Below are 18,344 nucleotides of genomic sequence, written 5' to 3' on the forward strand. Positions count from 1 at the left end.
AAAGGTCATCGTGGCTAAGTAGTTTCATAGTACAAGGATGTGTCTGCACAATCCAAGCTATATTTTCCCTTCAGGAAATATTCAGCCCACCACAGGAAGCAAATGTAGGTGAATTGGGGTAGCTAGCTAACATTCTAAGGCAACAGCACTAATCAAAAACACATTCCCAGCTCAACCAAACCAAAACCCTTCTCTATCTGCAGAGCTGTCCGCAGACATAGCCACAGAAGGCAGACTCGCAGGGCAAGAGAGATCCCCCCCCCATACACACACACACACACACACACACACACACACACACACACAAGCAACATTAGCCTCACTCTTCAGAGCAGTGGTTTTCAACTTGTGGGTCACAATAAGGGCCCTTGCATGAGGGTTGTATATCAGATATCCTGCTTATCAGATATTTACGATCCATAACAGTAGCAAAATTACAGTTATGGAGGAGCAATGAAAATAATCTTATGGTTGGGAGTCACCACAACATGAGGAACTGTTATTGAAGGGTCGCAGCATTAGGAAAGTTGAGAACCACTGCTTTAGAACAGCCATGTGTGACTGCTGAAGCAAAACTGACATACGGACCTCTCATTATACAGAATCTCCCAAAAGTTTTCTGGGAAAACAATCGAAGTTGATGCTGGATTTATAAGACATAGAAAAGGGGGGTGGGGCCTCTACCGTGCGCCTGTTTAATCTGAACGCCAGAGGATGGTCCTATAATCTACAGGACTCTGCAGTGTCCGTGAAGACCTGGAAACTTGCACTAGACCTCTTCCAGGAGCGACCGGGTCATCTGCAAGAAACCTCGGCAAGAAACACGGGCGCGAAAGAGCGAGTCTGCGCAATGGCCAGTGGCCCGCCTCCGCTGCAGAGAAAGAGTCGCAAAGAAGCCTTTTCCAGCGGTTTTGGACTCATATAGGCAAGGACTGTCCTGACTCCCACCTTGCCCCGGCCTTACCAGGACAGCAGGCTGCATCCGGTTCTCCGTCCCTAGACACTGTCACACACTCGTGTTCACAGCCCAGCACAGTCAGATGAATGCGGAGCAGCCGGGGTACGCGCGCGCTCACAGCCCAAGAGTGCATAGCCTAGGGAGCCCACCCGGGACGCCCGCGTGCGTGCCCGAGGAAGCCCTATCAGCCCGCTGCGCCACACTCACCTGGTGCGAACGCCCACGCGCCCCGGTCTCCCGCGCCAACCTCGCAGGCGGGCCCGGGGCCAACGCGCGCCACCTCATGGCTACCTCTGCGATCCGCCCCCCTTCCACGCGCAATCGCGGGGGGCACCGACGGCTCCGAGTTCTGAGTGGGCCAGGCCCGGGTCGCGTGCGTCTCAGGCGGGCTCTGCAAAAGCTCCAGCCGTCAGAAGTCAGACGCCGGGAACAAAAGCCAGGCGCGAGTGGCGGGCCCCGCGCGGCCGCCCTCCATCTGACACGAATTAGCCCGCCCTCCCCCGCAGACCGCAGCCCAGAGCCGGGCACCGCTGCTCAGCCAGACGCGGGAGAAGTGGGCGAAGAAACGCCTTCCCCCGGGGGGTGGGGGGAGTGGGGGCGCCTCCCTGCCGCCATCTGACTGGAATTACCGACGCTTGGCTCAGGGTTCGGCATTACTAGGATTTCAAACCTCTAGGCGCGCTGGCCCAGGGGCTTAAAGAGAATCAAAACGCAGCAGGTTCCCAGGGCTTTTGGCATTTTAAAATCTTGACTGTTATCCAGTCCACCCTGCGTCTGCGCTGGGAAGTATCGACCCGTAATCTACACGGCCCAGCTAGAGTGCATTTGGAGTAGGAAGAGGGAAAACACTAAGGCAGAGAGGGCTTATTACCAATCTGCTTCTGAAGCTTTAAAATAAAGGGGGGGGGGGTGACCTTACTGGAAAAGGTTGGTGGCTGTGGGGGTTCGGGCAAAGCCCAAAGTAAATGACTACCCACTTTGCACACCTGGGGGTAGGTGTCCATTCCCCATTCTCAGTGCCACCCGCTGCTGGACAATCCGGACAAATTTCTTCTCAACCTTTCCACTCATGGTCTGGTGTCTTAGAAAAAAATTAAAAACCAAGAGTGGGGGGCAGGATGAAGGCACTGGGATGGAGGAGGGCAAGCCAGGAGCCCAGAATGAGTGAGGCTCCCTTTTAAAAGCCAAGAGGGCAGCCTCTCTCCTACCCCAGGCCTGCGGACCTGCGGACCTGTGTGGGACTGTATCCTTAAAAGCAATCTCCACAGCAGCAGAGTGTAGCTTCAGACAAGGCTAGTCGAACTTCTCAGACTACAGAACGACTGCTTTGAAGATGGATGGGTTCAAGTTGAAGCAATTGCTCTGGTCTCTTTGGTGCAGCAGAAGAGACCCCTGCAAAGGAGTCGCGGGAAACTCAGCATGGAGCTCTAAACCTGAGGCCCTAGTGGCCCTGGCGCCAGGCCCAGCCCATGTGGCGTTCTAATAGCCCGCAGTGTCCCAGAGCCCAGGCTCTGTGGATCTCACACTCTGACTTTGAGTCCATGTGCCCAAATGCCTTAGCTGGGAGGGCAGTCTGGGTGGGCTGCAAGGGCCTTTATGGTTACCACATGTGCAAATTCCAGCCATCAATTCAACCTCTCAGGTCCTGGCACTAAATATCCATCTTTCTGTTTCTGCAGTGGGGCAGCAATGGCTGCTCTTCAAGTCTCAACTACAAAAATAATAGAAAGAAAACCAGAATCTGCCTAAGCTAACCATGCCATCTAGAACGCCAATTCGTCATGCAGTTATCACCAGGTAGATATGCATGTGTTCTCTTCCTCGCCCCCTCAACTGAGATCTTTACTTCCTCTGTGGTCATCTCTCACTGTCTCGGTATCCCTTCGGCATTCCTGTTTCCCTGTAGCCACTAATTTAAGCCTTGGTTTTTGCAAGCCTCTCCGTCATAGACCTGCATGCACCGTCTCTATCCTCTGCTGCCTGGGGATCCCTGACAGTGGGATTGCATTCAAACCCAATAAGGCAGGAAGCAGTGATTCTCCTGTCTATCATGAGGTGTTGACTGCTTCAGCCCCAAGCCTTACTGAGGTGCTGACAGAGCCAGCAGAAGGAACCTGAAGATGCGGTGTCCTGAATGTAATAAGCTCTGAGGGAGAGTGTGGGCTCCACACACTCTGGGATCCACTCAGATCTACCATTAAGAGGCAGGCACTGCCAAATGTGGACTTTCGTGTCTGTGATCCCAGCATTAGGAAGGCTGAGGCATCGCTCAGACCTGCCACACAGGGAGGCAAACATCAGAAGGTGCCTCTTTATTATAGGCATACCTGAATCTGCCGGAAGTTATTTAAAAGAACACGCCATTCAGAAAACGCCTACTCTTTATTACCAGTTATAAACTACGTGAATGTGATACACCTTCTCGCTCCTGACAGCAAACTGGTTTGTCTCCATCCTGGGGAGAATCAACAATTACAGCCAAAGACTCTGGGCCAAGGTCCAGCCAGAGCCTTGAAACCAGGGGACTTGCCCACAGTCCCTCATCAGACTGCACCTCTCCCGTACGTTCCCCGGCCTCCCTGCTGACCCCTCAGCTAGGCTCCCAGCTGGGCTCCACACTCCAGGTTCCTTCCACTCGGAGCCATGGTGCTTTCTTCTGACTTCTGGGCCTTTTTCCTTCTAACTGATAGCAACTGCTTTCTCTGGGCTCAGCTGAAGATCCACCTTCCACCTGGTCCCCATCCCCAGTGGTTAAACACCTCCAGTTCTAGAGCAGAATTCACAGCAGAAAAAAACCACTCCTCATTTGACCATCCAGATCCTGCAGCAGCACCCTGCAGGCCCATGCCACACAGGCACAGTGTAGTATGGACACAGATAAGAAAAGGTCCTTCTTTGTTCTGCTCCCTGGCCACTCACATGGGTGGCGTCACACCCTTACCCACCCAGTTCCACCTCTTAAGCAAGCTGTGGGCAGACAGAACCATGGCCTGGGACATCCAGAAGCCATGGTAGGCAGCCAGCTCTTGTGGTCGCTGATTCCATCTAACGCCTGAGTGGCAGGCTCTGGCATCCCCCACTCTGCAGACAGCAGCGAGAGACAACCTTCTCCCCAGCCTCCTGCTTCCGTTCTGCTTTGCCCCACTCCTTAGTGCTACCCACTGTCCAGACTGGTCTCCCCTTGGCTTCTGGCTGCACTTAGTCCCCAGGAACAAAAGACATTCTTTTTGCATGGGTCAGGGGAGGCTAGTGGACTGAGATTTGGATGGGGGGGGGGCATTTTCCAGGCAAGGGAGGAAGTGAGAATGTGTTTGGGTGAGTAGGCCAGACATGGTGGCTAATGTCCAGCTAATAATGCTCGAGAAAGACAGGATGCAGGAAAGAGGTTGGGGGACTGAGCAAGATAGCAAGAAGCAGTGACAGGAGAAAGACCCCAACTGGGCCAGACTGGACCCCTGGTCATGTGGAAGTAGGGGCTCTATGAAGATATCCTGGATGAACAGTCTGGAGTGTGTGCAGGGGTGATTGTATGTAGGGGAGAGTAGCGGCAGAGTTCCCTCTCCCACCCCCCTGCCTGGAAAAGCTTTGAAATGTGAACATGATGACAAGGAAGAGATGTGACGGGAGACTGGATACCTGCAAGAGAATGAAGCCTCCTGCCTTAGAGGAGTAGGGAGAACATTCTACAGGAGGCAGACACACTGGGGCAGCAGTGAATCTCATCTTTTGGCATAGGTACACTTAAAAGGGAGAATAAGACAGACAGCTACCCTCAGCTCTGTCCAGAGGGGTCAGGGTTAGAGAAACAGAGCCTGTGGCAAGGTTGCACCCACAGGAATGACTGAAGAGCACACCACAAGGACAATGGAGACAGCCTGGAGCCTATAGCCTAACCCTCAGAGGATGCCAATGGCAAAACAGTGAAAATATTGCATCATAAACCTTAGGCAATAGAGTCCTTGAATCCCCATTCTTAACAAACAAATAACATAGTTAGAATCTGCATAGGGGTCAGCACCTCCCACCTGGTAAGACAGGGAAGGTGTGGGATTCCCCTCTGTATGCTGTGAATACCATTGGTTAATAAAGAAACTACCTTGGCCAGTTGATGGAGAAGAATGTAGGTAGGCAGGAACAACTAGACTGAATGCTGGAAGAAAGGAGGCAGAGTCAGAGACAAGCCAGAGACGGACGCCGGAACTTTGGATGCCGGAACTTTAGCCGGTAAGCCACAGCCACAAGGCAATATACAGATTAATAGAAATGGGTTAAATTCAGATGTAAGAATTAACCAATAAGAAGCTAGAGCTAGTGGGCCAAGCAGTGTTTTAAATAATATGGTCTCTGTGTGATTATTTCGGGGCTGAGCAACCGGGAACCAACAAGTGGCCTTCTTCAACAGGAAGGGATAGGCAGAACTATAGGAGATGCTCCTAGAGAAGACGGGGCAGGGCTATACAGGGTTTGTAAGGCAGGGTTGAGACCAGCTTCCATTCATCCTGTAGGGGCTACTATGGGATCACAGGCAGAGATACATCCTCTAGCACTGATCTCCTTGAAGCATAAAGAGCCCACAGTACCTTCCTTATAAAAGGAAAAGAGTAAGTCTATGATCGAGAAGGTGGTAGACTCTCGTGTCAATCAAGAGGTCAAGATAACTGTGACCTTGGACCGGGCAAGCCTTTGCCAGTGCTAACAGGAAGCCACTGGCAGCTCTTACCTGCAGAAGTCTCTAAACCTGGCTTTCTCCTTCCCAGAAACATTTTGGGGACAAGGAAGGCACATCAGAGAGCAATAGAGCAAACTAAAGATGTTGCATTTAAGGTGTTTGACCCAAAGTACATGGTAGAAAAACAGTTGTTACCACTAAGATGGACATAGGATAGCAGCCTGCGTGTCTTCACCCCTAACACTGCTTTAACCTCTAAGGGACACTGTGTCTCATAAAATCTGCCTTGGCACCCACCGCATCTGGGAAGAATCCTGGAGCCACTGACCTCAGGGGGCAGGCCTTAGTCTACCAACTCACCAACACGCCTTCACTGGCCACAGAGTTCAAGACATCGGTCAGGACAACAGCTTAGGGCCAACTGTCAGTCTATGCAGCCACATCTGGAGACTTCTTTGTCAACAACAGATGGTGACTTCTGACTTCCTAGCAGGGTGTTCCACCAGCGCTGAGGAAACATGCTCCACTTCCCCTGTTCTCTCCCATCATATTCTTCCTTCTCCTGGACTTAGAGAAGTAAAGAAAAACTGCGTTTCCTGCAGATCTCATCCCTACTGTGAGCTTCTGATCTTTGGTATGAAACTTTGGAAACACAGGAGTTTTGCTCCCAAGCCACCCTCCTATGGCTTTCTGACCCCAAGGCCCAGACCAAGCAGGCTATCTACCCAAATGCTGTCTCACCCTCCCAGTGGAGGAATTAACTCTAAGAAAGGAGTGGTAGGATTGAAAAGCAATTATTCTGTTATTAAATATAATAAATGCATGATAAAGTTCCGTGTGTTTATTGAGCCAACCAAGTAGAAGGGAACCTCTGTCCCTCAGTCACCTGCCTGGGGTGACAGACTTCCAATCCCACAGAGCCAGGATACACACAGCCACTGCAGAGAGAGGAAGAAGATTCATGGAAATACTCTAACACAATATAATATAAAAAATGCTAGTTTGATAATGCTGGAGGATGATGGCCCAAACATATCAAAACTTTTTCAACAATGAGGCCATTATGTTTCTATAAGAGCAGAAAACAGTCACACGAAAAACACTGAAATGTAGCTAAGAGTCTGGAATCTGTGCTGTTCCAGGCAGCGTGTGTTAACTGGCAGTGCACTGCAATGTGTGCATGCTGTGTTCAGACCCAAGGCTGCAGAGAAGCTGCAGGACCCAAGCAAGTACTGCAGGACCCAAGCAAGTACTGCAGGACTCTAGCAAGTGCTGCAGGACTCAAGCAAGGGCTGCAGGAAACACTTCAAACTCCTTGCGCTTCAGCTTGGGTTCATTTGGACATTGTGCATTCAAAAGCTTTTTTTTATTTTTTTTTAAATATTTTTATGGTCTATTTAAATTTATTCTATGTGCATTGGTATGAAGGTGTCAGATCCCCTGGAACTGGATCTTCAGACAGTTGTGAGCTGCCATGTAAGTGCTGGGAATTGAACCCGGGTCCTCTGGAAGAGCAGTCAGTGCTCTTAACCACTGCGCCATCTCTCCAGCCCCTCAAAAGCGTTTTACTGCTGCCAAATGCTCTCGTGTGCCCCACATTGAGTTAGAGAACTCCTTGTAGAATCACGACCCACCATTGTGTTCTAAACTGGACGTGGCACACCTTTAATCCTAGCACTCAAGAGGCAGAAACAGGACTATTGCTTGTGAAGACCAACCAAGACTTCACAGGGAATTCCATTCGAGTCAAGGACACTTAGTGAGACCTTGTTTCAAAAGATGAGGAAGGAGAAGCGGAGGGAGGAGGAGACTACTGCCACCCAGGTTCAATTCCCAGCACTTACATGGTGGCTCACAACCATCAGGAGCACCAGTTCCAGCCTACAGACACCAGCACACATACGGTGCACATACATGCACACTCATATATATAAAATACATCCAGAAAGAACAAATAGTAATTTTAAAGTAATAAAAATAGTGTCTCCAGGAAAATTAATAACTTGATCAGACTCAGATTCTGGCCAGCTACTGGAGTGATTAAATAAATCACTTTAAGGACCCACTGACAAAAGAATAGATAAGAGTGATGTGGTATACATACCCAATGGGTTACTACTCAGTCGTAAAGAGGGTAAAATCCTGCCATTTTCAACAACCTAAGTTGAACTTTGGTTATTGAAATAAGCCAAGCACAGAAAGCCAAGCGCCACAAGAGCTTACTTTTATGTCTACTATGAAAAATCAATCTGACAGAACTGAGGAGAGAGGTGGTTAGCACCGTCTGGACAGGGGCAGAAGGGGGCCCGGGAGTGGGCGTGGCCAACGGTACAAAGTTTGTGAGATGCAAGTAAGTTCTGAGTTTCTATTGCACTGAAGGCTGTAGTGGCATTTCATTTGTATTTTAATAAATACAACTTGCCTGATGATCAGAAAAGTCAAACAGCCACACTGGCCTGCCTTACAGTCCAGGCAGCAATAATATACACCTTAAATCCCAGTAGCCACACTAGCTTGCTATAGAAACCAGGCAGTAGTGGTGCACGCCTTTAATCCCAACCCTAGAGAAGAATATAAATCGGGAGGAGACAGCTCATAGAGTCTTATTCTGAGATTCCTGGAGGCAAGATCACCATTCCAGACTGAGACGGAGGTAAGAGTCAGTGGCTGGCTGGTTTTTTTTTTGGACCTTCAGGTTGAACCCCAACTTCTGTCTCTGAGTTTTTGTTTGTTTGTTGTTGTTGTTGTTGTTTTTTAATCGTTCTTCAGAAGGCTGATGTAGTTGAGAATACAGGGTTTCTCCATATAGCCCTGGCTCTTCTGGAACTCACTATGTAGACCTCGCTAGCCTCAAACTCAGAGTTTCACCTGCCTCCCCAGTGCTGGGATTAAAGGCGTGTACCACCACCTCCTGGAGGCAAAATAGATTTGCTCTCACCACAAAGAAAGAATGAGCATTTAAGATGATGATATGCTAATTACCCCACTTTTATCTGTACATAACGCACATCCATATCAAAACAGTATGCTTGAGCTGAGAGACTCACTGCTGTGTTCTATGAACATCTACAATTACTATATCTGAGTTTAAAAATTAAAGTTAGCAATCAAACGTAATTTAGGGAACACCTGTAGTTCTCCCAGGCAGTCAAAGAACTTAAGCCTGGTTTCTACCTAGTCTCCCATCAGCCACAGAGCGCAGCCAGTACAGCTGAGACAGTTCCTCCAACATAGAGATCTGGTCCAATTCCTTACCACAAACCACAGGGAAGCCCAGGGACTGGCCCTAGTCCGTTCACACCTCCTCAGCTCTACAGACTAGAAACAACCCATCTTCCGCTATTGAGGCCAGCACACAACAAAGGCCCATCTGGATCCTGGACAGAAAACATCATCAGAGGGGCCACCCTGGGTCACGGCAGGCCACACTCACCCTTGGAGCTTCCCTGAAGGGGTGGATGGAAACATCCCCAAACGAACCAGCTCTACCTCAATCATTCACACCACAAATCCTGGGACAAACTCCAGATGCCAGTTTGTCTTCAAAATCTCCCACTGGGGGCTCTCAGCTATAACCGAGTTGACAGGCTAGGAGCAATGATCTTGGGAACAGATGCCCTGAGCCTGGGTCGTTCCCACAGCAGACATGCCTAAAAAAAGGTGAGCAGCAAGAGCATACTGCAATGGCCAGAATGCCCTGGAAGACTCCAACCAGGCTAGCTGTGCAGAGGTGGGTTTAATATTAACTTCTCTCTGAGTCACGGTTACTTCCCTTGTTACTGTAGCTCACAGACCTCAAAGACTTCTAGTGAATGCTAATGAGGTGGTGATGGAGGGGCTTTGTTCAGTATCTGGCAATCACCCTTCCCCAACCCTTTCTCTTTTCATCAACACAACAAGTTTTAGCTACTTATTATCAAAGTCTTCAAAGGTAAGTTTGCTGTTTCTGTGGCTGTGAGTCAGCATTTTCCTTTCCAGGCCGGTCACAGATAGCTCAGGGAATCCACGACACTCCTGGCAGTTCCTTCCCCTTCCATGGCAAGGTTTGGATCTGAAGAATTCATCCTCAGGTCTGGCACAGCACCGCTGCAGGAGATCAACACGTATGACCACCCCAACGTATGCGACTACCGCACAAGGGGCACCCCCCACTCTCCACCCCTCCACCCCAAACCCTGCACAACCACTCAGCAAAGGCTGGAAAGCCTTCCAAAGAGTAGACACCGAAGGTGTCACTCTCAACTTCCTAAAGATTTTGAGCAGTTGCTTTTGATTTTAAAAGGTCACTGAAGAATAATGACTTATAGCACAGGACCGGCAATTTCCCCAGCCCTCCTTTATTAAAAAAAAAGAACAAGTTTCTAGCCATCACTGTCTTCACGTTGGGGGATGAGGGGAGCTGCTGGCTAGGGCATGACACCTTTACTGTTGCCCAATATCTATGCCCAAGTTCATAAGCACACCAGCCTGCAGGGGTAGGGTGGGTGCTTGCTCTGTGTTCCTCAGCCCACACCCCGTGGGGCTGTGCTTGGCAAATGCTTCCTTATACAAGGAGTTAGTGTATAAATCAACAAAGACAGCCACTGGGTTTAAGGTGACTGTCACTTGGGGGCCACACCCCTCGGTTACACCCTGGGTTAGGCCTTTGGAATGCAAGGCCTCCTATCAGCTGCCCTTTGAATTTCTGATTAGCTGCGTGAGGACCAATTCTCCCTTCAGGCCTTCAAGGAGTGGGAGGGGCAGAGACGCCTTAAGCCTAAAGGGATAAGGGGAATCCATCCTCAGGGAAATAAAAAGAGGAAAATAAAAAGAGCCCCGGTGAGAAGGGTGCCCAGAGGCTGAGAGGACAGAGAAGGGAACCGAGTGCAGAAGGGAGAATTTAGGGGAACCACGGCACCCAGCACTCGGAAATGACTTCAGCCAGGAACTGACAGGGAAGGCGCCTGGAGAGAGAAACCCAGGGCAACATCTCCACTCATTAGAGCGGTAGACATCAGGGATGAAGAAGGGCAAGCCTGCTTCTGCTCAAAGTGCAGACGGCACAGGAAATCATGGCACCGGAAGACTCTCCTCCAAGGTTGTCCTTGTCATGACCCTGGATTACACTTGACTTCCACCAGCCAGCTGCTGTTTGAGAATGAACGGTGAAGGCCAGAGGGGCGGCAAGCCGAGGTTGCCACTTCCCGTTCTACCTTCCCCTTGCCAAGTCTTGCCCATCGTACAGCTGTGACACCAACACACGCAACTCAAATTCTAGTCCAGAAGGGCAGCACGGGCCACTCAGGGCCACCACCACACTACAGAACCCAGACTCCAATCGTAGGCTGCTGGCCCAGCTCGTTCTAACCCCATCTCTTTTATCCCTCCCTGCCTTGTGCAACAAAACCTGCTAGAGAGCATAACGTCCTTCTAAATCAGCCGCACAGGGACCCTCCCAGCTCAACTCTGCTTTACAACTCCGCTTTCCTCCCAAGACACCTGTAGAGGGTAACCCCGTTTTTCTCCCAAAGCAGGATGCTCCACCTCATCCCACTGAGCCATCCAAATGCTAGGCTTCATGCTGCAGAGACACTTAGACCCCACCTCTCCACAGCTTCTTAGTCTAAGAAGGAATACCCAAGTCCTCCTTGCTCACCTCAATTGCCCCTCCCCACCTTACTCCAAGTTTCCAGCAACAAGGGGTTACTCTATATAGACTGGTCTCCAAGATGGTATGTCTTATCTCAATGCCTTGCCCTTGCAAAACAGGGTGGGCTTGTCCTATAGACGGTCCACTGTGGGCATCCTCCAAAACTACCACCCTGCAGCCACTGACTCGTCAGCCGACAGCCCTTCTCCCCACAGTACTGACTGGAAGACTCCAACATCAACTCATTCTCTCTGAGAGCTCCTCCCACCCATCTGACTTCTTAACCATACTACCATCAGCTTGAAGGCTTGCCCTTTCTCCACTGCATACAACCTAGCCATGCAGAATAAATTTAAAGTGAAGCTAGACTCTTCACCTCCTCTCCCGCCACACAGTCCACCAATAAACTGACCTCTGCATCCAAAGTCAGCCAGCTGGAGCTTCTTCTGGGCCTGATTTCTGAAGGAGATGCAAATCAGCAAAACTGCTCCCACATCTAATCAGTTTGCTTAAAAAGCCATAGGCCCCTCAGGCTAACTTAATCTATTCCCTACTTCCCAGACTATTAGTCCTCGAGAAGGTCATTTTTGAACTCTGATAGGTGCACCTGATTCTCTCTCCTACCAACCCAATTTTCTTCCCTCTTCTTTCAAATGTCTGCCAAAATGTGACTCTTCCAGGAAGCTTATAGGATGCTTTACAGAAAACAGTCCCTGCCAGTGGGTACTTCCTTTCCTGTCTTTGTTTTGGTGTCCTTAGCACTGCAGGGATGCAGGAACGTCATCTTCAAGAGGCCAGGGACTCCATCCACTAGGACAGGGTTAGGATGTGCCCAATGAATGAATGAATGAATGAATGGTACTACTGATGGGTCCAACACAGAGAGCCCTTACTGCCCATTCACGTTTCTTCATGTGCTGGTCAGAACATCTGCGGTCTCAGCTCCACCAGGGCCCTCTTGTCCCTGTCCAACCCCACACCCCAGCCCAAGGCTGGACAATGAGAATGGCAGCCTGACCTGTTTGCTAAATGGACCAAAGAAGGGGTTAGGGAAATACGAACAGAGACGACACTGTGTGTCTGTTGCAGAAATGACTACAGTACTCACAGCTGCAGACAGAGCGAGCTTGGGGAACGGCAGTGCCTGCTGCACAAGTCAAATATGGAGACAAGAGGCTGGGCAGCCAGGCCATAGAGAGTCTCTGTCCCGTGATAACACAGTGTGGACCGTGAGGAGAGAAGGGTTCAGTCACACATTCACGGCAGAATCTCTCAGCCTATGGGGTCACCACATCTACAACTAAGCAGTCAATAAAAAAGAATAGTCAGAGGCTGGAGACGTAGCTCAGTGGTACAGCATTTGCTTGGCATGTGAAGGCCCCCCCTAGCTTCCATCCTCAGGATAATCCAGAAACCAGTGATAACACCAATTACAGACCTACTTTCACTGCCACGGAGAACACTCAAAGGTATAACAATAAGGTACACAAAACGCAAGAGCCGTGAGTCATTCCTCGTGTTAGCCCATCCTCAGGATCACACTACTTGGGCAAAGACAGTCCTTTGCTGTGGGAAGGCTAAGCTTCCTTCCACCTCTAGGCCTGAGCCTGGTGAGCAGCTAACTCACAAGGGCTGAGCAGGAGCTCAATTTCACTGCGACCTGTGAATGACAACCATGCTCAGACCAGCTGAGGGGTGAGAAAACCATCCCCCAGACACAGGCATCTACAGGAAACCTCTTCAAAGTCCTTGCCCCTGCTTCTCGAGAGGGGCCGTCAAGGGTCTATCCCACAACAGGCAAACAAGTAGTGCCACTGAGCCCCCCGTCCCCTGCAGGACAGTGGATCCGTGTCCCCACATCCTACTGCTAGGCTCCAGGAACAGCTCCTGTCCTCAAGGGCCCTCCCATTTCCGATAAGTGACACAGGAGGTCCTCTGTGAACAAAGAGAAAGCAGGGAATAGGGCAGCTAATGGGGCGGAGATGTGTGGCGGACAGCTCTTTGTCAAGGGTGCTTCCGCAGTTTATCTGGGAATGCTGATATGGTGACTTCAGACAGAAATACAAACACCACCAAGGTCATGGATGAGCTCACAGAGATAGGCAGCCAGGCTGTGTGGGGCAGGACCCCCAAGCAGCTTTCCCAGGGTCCTGTAGCCAGCAGAAGGACCTAGCCTGTGCTGTGGAAAGAAATGGAATAATCAGAAGGTATCACAGAAAGAAGGGCCAGCTGCTGCGGAAATATGACTTAAAAAAAAATCTAACAAGTTTCTCACTACCCTATCTGTGAGCCACAGACTGGAGGGGAGGCACGGAATGACAACAAAAACCTGACCAATCCGAGGACCACAGCCAAAGAACCAAACTGCCCATGGATCAGGCCTATAGGTTCCAGGAAATGGCCAGAGTCATTGCTGACCAGAGTTGGAGTAGAGGTAAGGGACAGGTGTCTTAGGAGGTGGCTGGCCCCTAGGTATACTTAGAGGTGGAAGACCAGCAAGCTTAGATCTGGGTTGTGACACCGTCCCTATCCAGCTGCAGCACTGGGCGTTTCCTAAGCAGAAGAGAGGGCAAAAGAAACGCTAGGCACGTAGCCTTGGGGTGTTCACCTTGGGATGTGAAGGTCAGGGACAAGTGACAAAAGGCACAGATCACCAGCAAAACCACCAGAGAAGGGGTAGCCTTTGGCCAGGGCAATGTCTAACAACTGACTGAGAGACAGAGCAGAAACAACGAAACAATCTAGAGGGTGCGCTTTGGGGGTTCCAGCCACTGGCCTTGCTCCGCACCAGGGCCTCTTAACCAAGGAAGAGTCCAGAGATGTGCAAACACCCTGCACTGTGGAGAAAAAAGGTCCAGCACAAGGCAACCCGGGAGCTAACAGACAACAGCTCGTGCTGAGGTGAGGAGGAGGGAGGACTGAGCAAACCTAGGGCAGAAGGATCCCTAGACTGAAATAACAAGGAAGGATTCCTTCCTCCTAAGACTGTCAGTGGGAGAAAAAAAAACCCCAAATGGTATACCCACAAAGCAAGTGACAAGGACAGTCAACACTACGTCTGTGAAGAAACAGTAGGTCCAGCTGGGTGTAGAAGCAGACTCCTGTCTTGGCCTCCTACAGACGCAGTCACAAAAGCGAAGTTTTCAAAAGCAAGCATCCATCCAGACTGGGGAGGTATGCCCTTGCTACCCACAAACGTTTACTTGTGTGGACCCCAACCCGTCACATTCTTCTGACACACTTAATTCATTTCATAGTTAGTCATTTTCCTCCTCAGGCTATTTTGGCTGCAAGATAGATTCTAACAAAACAACAGGGATTTGACAAATAAAAGAGATGCTTAAGGATGGGTTTGTCATAATCCTGCCAAGCTAGGAAGCTGTCTAGAGTTCAGCATATGAGCGAGGTGAGAATGAAGGGGGAAAAAAAAGCCTGCCTCTGTCTCCCTTTCAGAAATCAAGACGCATGCACACAAATCCACACACACACACACGTGCATGTGCATGCACTCATGCAAATCTATGTGCACGTGTGGATACGTGCATGTGCACATTCATATGCACAGTCACGCATCCACCCACACAAAGGTAAAGGCAGCAGGCAGAACGCTGTGGGAGTGGTGAGTTCAGATTCTTCTCGAGTCTTGAGGTGTGTTTCTATAAAAACTACCCATGACTGCTAAGGAGAAGGAAGGTCTGTTCTAAAGTGATGCCTACAGGAAGTCCTACAGACTGTTTTAAATCAAAACGTTTTTTTTTAATCGGTTTTCTTTATTTAACAAAATAAAAATTGGCTACTCCCAGCAAGTCCTCAGACTGATCTTTGGGTCCACACTGAGGACTGAGACATGCCAGAGAAGCTATGTCCTTGGATATACTCTCTGCCCTAGCAGCCTCAAGTCCAGAAAGTATAAGGCAAGCAAGGGTGGTGGCACATGGGCCTGGGCAGCAGGGGTTTTGAGGCAGAAACGTGAGGATGCAGGGGACCTCAAACTTGAGAGGTCTCAAGTTTGATGTCAGGATGGGCCAGCATCATTATGAGGGACAGACTGTCCACTCTAAAAAGGCACAGTCGTTGCTTTGCTTGTTGGAATTTTTTTTTTGGTGCTGAAGATCAAATCCAACGCCTTACATCTTGCTACACAAATGCTCTACCACAGAGATACAGCTCATCCCTTTTTGATACAGGGTCTTGCTATATAGCCTGTCCCTGATCTCATGACTGTCCTGCCTCAGACTTCTGAGTACTGGGATCCAGGCTGACCCTCTTTCACCTTGGAGAGGACCTTGCTACTCCAGCAGGATGGCACCTGGAAAGTCCCAGGGAGGGACTGCCTAGCTGAGACCTGCCACCTGCCTGATGTCCTCCAGTCCCAGATGTGCCCTCAGAGGATAATCAGGAGCAGGAGAGTGGGTAAGTGGAGTGTGACAGAGTCCACAGTCCCTCTCATCAGCGACTTCAGACTCCGCAGCCTGCCTTTGCAACACCCCACTAGCATCAGTTAGAATCACCCTCCAGGCTGTCAGGGCACTTGGGAAAGTTCATAGCATCACATGTAAAAGATGGTTTGATAACTGGTACAAAGTGACCACAGACCCCTTTAGCCACACTCACGGCCTGAACTACCAGGACCACACAATTACTTCCAGTTTAGCATCCCTGGAACTCACAGTTTTCATCCAGACAGTCTCTCAACCCTCCCTACCTTGGATGCTTTGTTTTGTTTGGCTATCCTAGAACCCACTAACTAGACCATGCTGGCCTCAAAGCACAAAGACCTAGCTCTGACTCCCAAGTGTTACCACACCTACTCAGCCCAAAGCTATCTTCTGGCAATAAGTAAACATATTGTATGTACCAAGTTCATTTTCTTTTTAGATCAATGGCTGATTTCCCTGCCTAATAAATGGAGATGTTTGGAAATAGAATGGCTCTTTTTAGGCATTACCAGGACTGAAGTGGGTGGGCACCAGCATTTAATGGAACGAGGTGGGAGTCAGGCCCCAACAAAATATACGGAAAGCATCACGAAGCATCGCTGAGGAACTGCATGCAGGGTTCGATAGCATGTCACGGAATTCTCTGCAAACTGGAAGGACATCCTATTGGGGGAGGTCTGGGTAGGCGGAGGCAGCCAGCACAGGTCTTCTCCATCTGACCAGAGCCTCTCCGACCACTCTCCCATGGTGTCAAGCAAAGCAGACCCTCTGATGCCCTCCCTGGTTATGTGAACCCCACCACTGGTAGATGTGGGGGAAGCTGCTTCCAGCGTCGGATATGTGTGGGTTCCAGCATAAAAGGAGACAGGGAATTTGCTGTCCCTATCAGAGCAAGCCTTAGCAAGCCAGGTGCTGGGAGGATCAAAGCCCAGAGCCACCTCCCAGCTAATCCCCCGCCAGGAATGCTTCCTCTCCGGCATTGTTTTCTTTTCTTCCCTTCAGGCTAGAAGTGCAGCTCCCACTCCAACCTTCTGCACAGGGTCCCGCACCCTTGTGCTGACAGGTCTGGACACCCCAACTTCCCCCGGACTGTCCATCAACGCCACTTCAAAGGGGCCGACCAATCTCGCCGTGATGCAGGTGCTCCAAGGCAAAGAAAGACCTGGTTTCCACTCTCGGGGCTTGAGGTTGAGTCCCACATCTGCCTATCTGCCTTTACCTTCTGAACATTCCAACTAGCTCCTGTTTTCTCAAGGAAACAATGACAAAAACCTCAAACAAAATAATGCCAGTTTCTGATGATGTCAAAGGACTTAGTGGAGCAAAGGGGTGGCCTTCATACTGTCCATACCCATCCAGAGTGGAATATATAAAAAAGTGGGGACACTGAGGCAGGAACAGGGAGACCACCCAGCCACCCAGCCCTTCTGGCTCTATCTCCCAAGTCCTCCGTTCATACCAGTCCCCTTCCCCTAATCCTCTACCTGTGTTGCCCGAGCCTAGCACATCTTTCATTATCTTTGATAGCCACAACAGAGCTGCTGCGGAATGAAAGGACAACTGGGATAGGCCAACCCCCAGACATGAGGGCATAAGTAAGGCTCTGATTGTAACAGAACAGTTCTAGTCACCAATGTGGCAAACAGGCAAAGTTGTCACTTTCTAGGTGCCTGGAGGGGACTGTGGTTATGGAAACAGGATATTTTCTAGAATGTGCATCCACCTAACCAAGCAACCGAAAGATGGGGCTACTGCAGATAGAATGATCAAGGGGGTAGGTGGGGCTGGAGAAGGAGGGATGAAGGAGGAAGTATGCAAACTCTTGTCCTTCCCTTCACTGCAGGAAGGTTTTCCTACGGCAGCTCTTCTCTGCAGAACCAATGAGGATGGTAGCCGCATTACTGCCTTTGTCTAGGGAATGAGGAACTCCTACCTCTCTGGACCAGACAGATGGGTTACTGTTACCAGATAGACCTTTACAACAGAATGCGCCCAAAGGAAGTGGGAATGTGTTCTCTCTTCAGCACACTTGCCCTTCGGCTTTCTCCCATGCTGTGAAGGAAGGAGGTCAAGACCCTCAGCAGAGGCAGCCTCTGATCATAGACTTCCAGCCCCCAGAACTACCAGCTACAATCAAGCTTTCGTCCTTATCAACTACCCACTCTCAAGTATTCCAGTATGCTATGGTAACACACTAGAGACTAAGACAGAAAACAGGGGAAGCCTTGGTGAGAGAAACACACTAGCAACAACAGGGAGCTCCAGCCTGTCAGCTCTCATCCCTTCACCCCTCCATCCCGCCATCCCTCCATCCCTGGAGTGTGTTCTCACTCCTGAGGATGTCTTCCTTAGCAGGGTAGCCACGGCTGTGGTGCTCTTGCCGAGACAGGCACTACCAGAAGAGTGAGTGTCAGAAATTCCTCCACACAGAGTTGGCTCCCCTCCCCAGATCTCAAACTTGGGTATGACACCGCAGAGTTTCTGTGGCTGTGCAGGTGTCTAAAAATTAGGACAAAGTTCATGTTTCCACATTCCAATAACCAGCTACGTCTGAAGCCCAACACCATCCACAGCCTTTGGTGCAGAAGGGCCCTTGCATGCATGCAGCTAACAATTCCCCAGACAGCAGGGGATACTCCAGCCCACATC

The 18,344-nt window shown here is 50.1% G+C and overlaps 1 protein-coding gene across 4 annotated transcripts in view; it reads right to left on the bottom strand.

The window, feature by feature from the left end:
• Positions 1 to 18,344, bottom strand: part of Tns3 (tensin 3) — a 232,056-nt gene that overhangs the window by 196,900 nt on the left and 16,812 nt on the right. The window contains exon 1 of one of the 4 annotated variants that reach the window (XM_075944309.1): positions 1,166 to 1,502. The exons of the other annotated variants lie outside the window; for them this stretch is intronic. Within the exon in view, the coding sequence (XP_075800424.1) occupies positions 1,166 to 1,243 (78 nt within the window). The 5' untranslated portion in view covers positions 1,244 to 1,502. Of the gene's footprint in view, positions 1 to 1,165; positions 1,503 to 18,344 lie in introns of those variants that run through there. 4 annotated transcript variants of the gene reach the window in all.

Source organism: Microtus pennsylvanicus, chromosome 12 (genome assembly GCF_037038515.1).
Source record: "Microtus pennsylvanicus isolate mMicPen1 chromosome 12, mMicPen1.hap1, whole genome shotgun sequence".
Taxonomy (NCBI): domain Eukaryota; kingdom Metazoa; phylum Chordata; class Mammalia; order Rodentia; family Cricetidae; genus Microtus; species Microtus pennsylvanicus.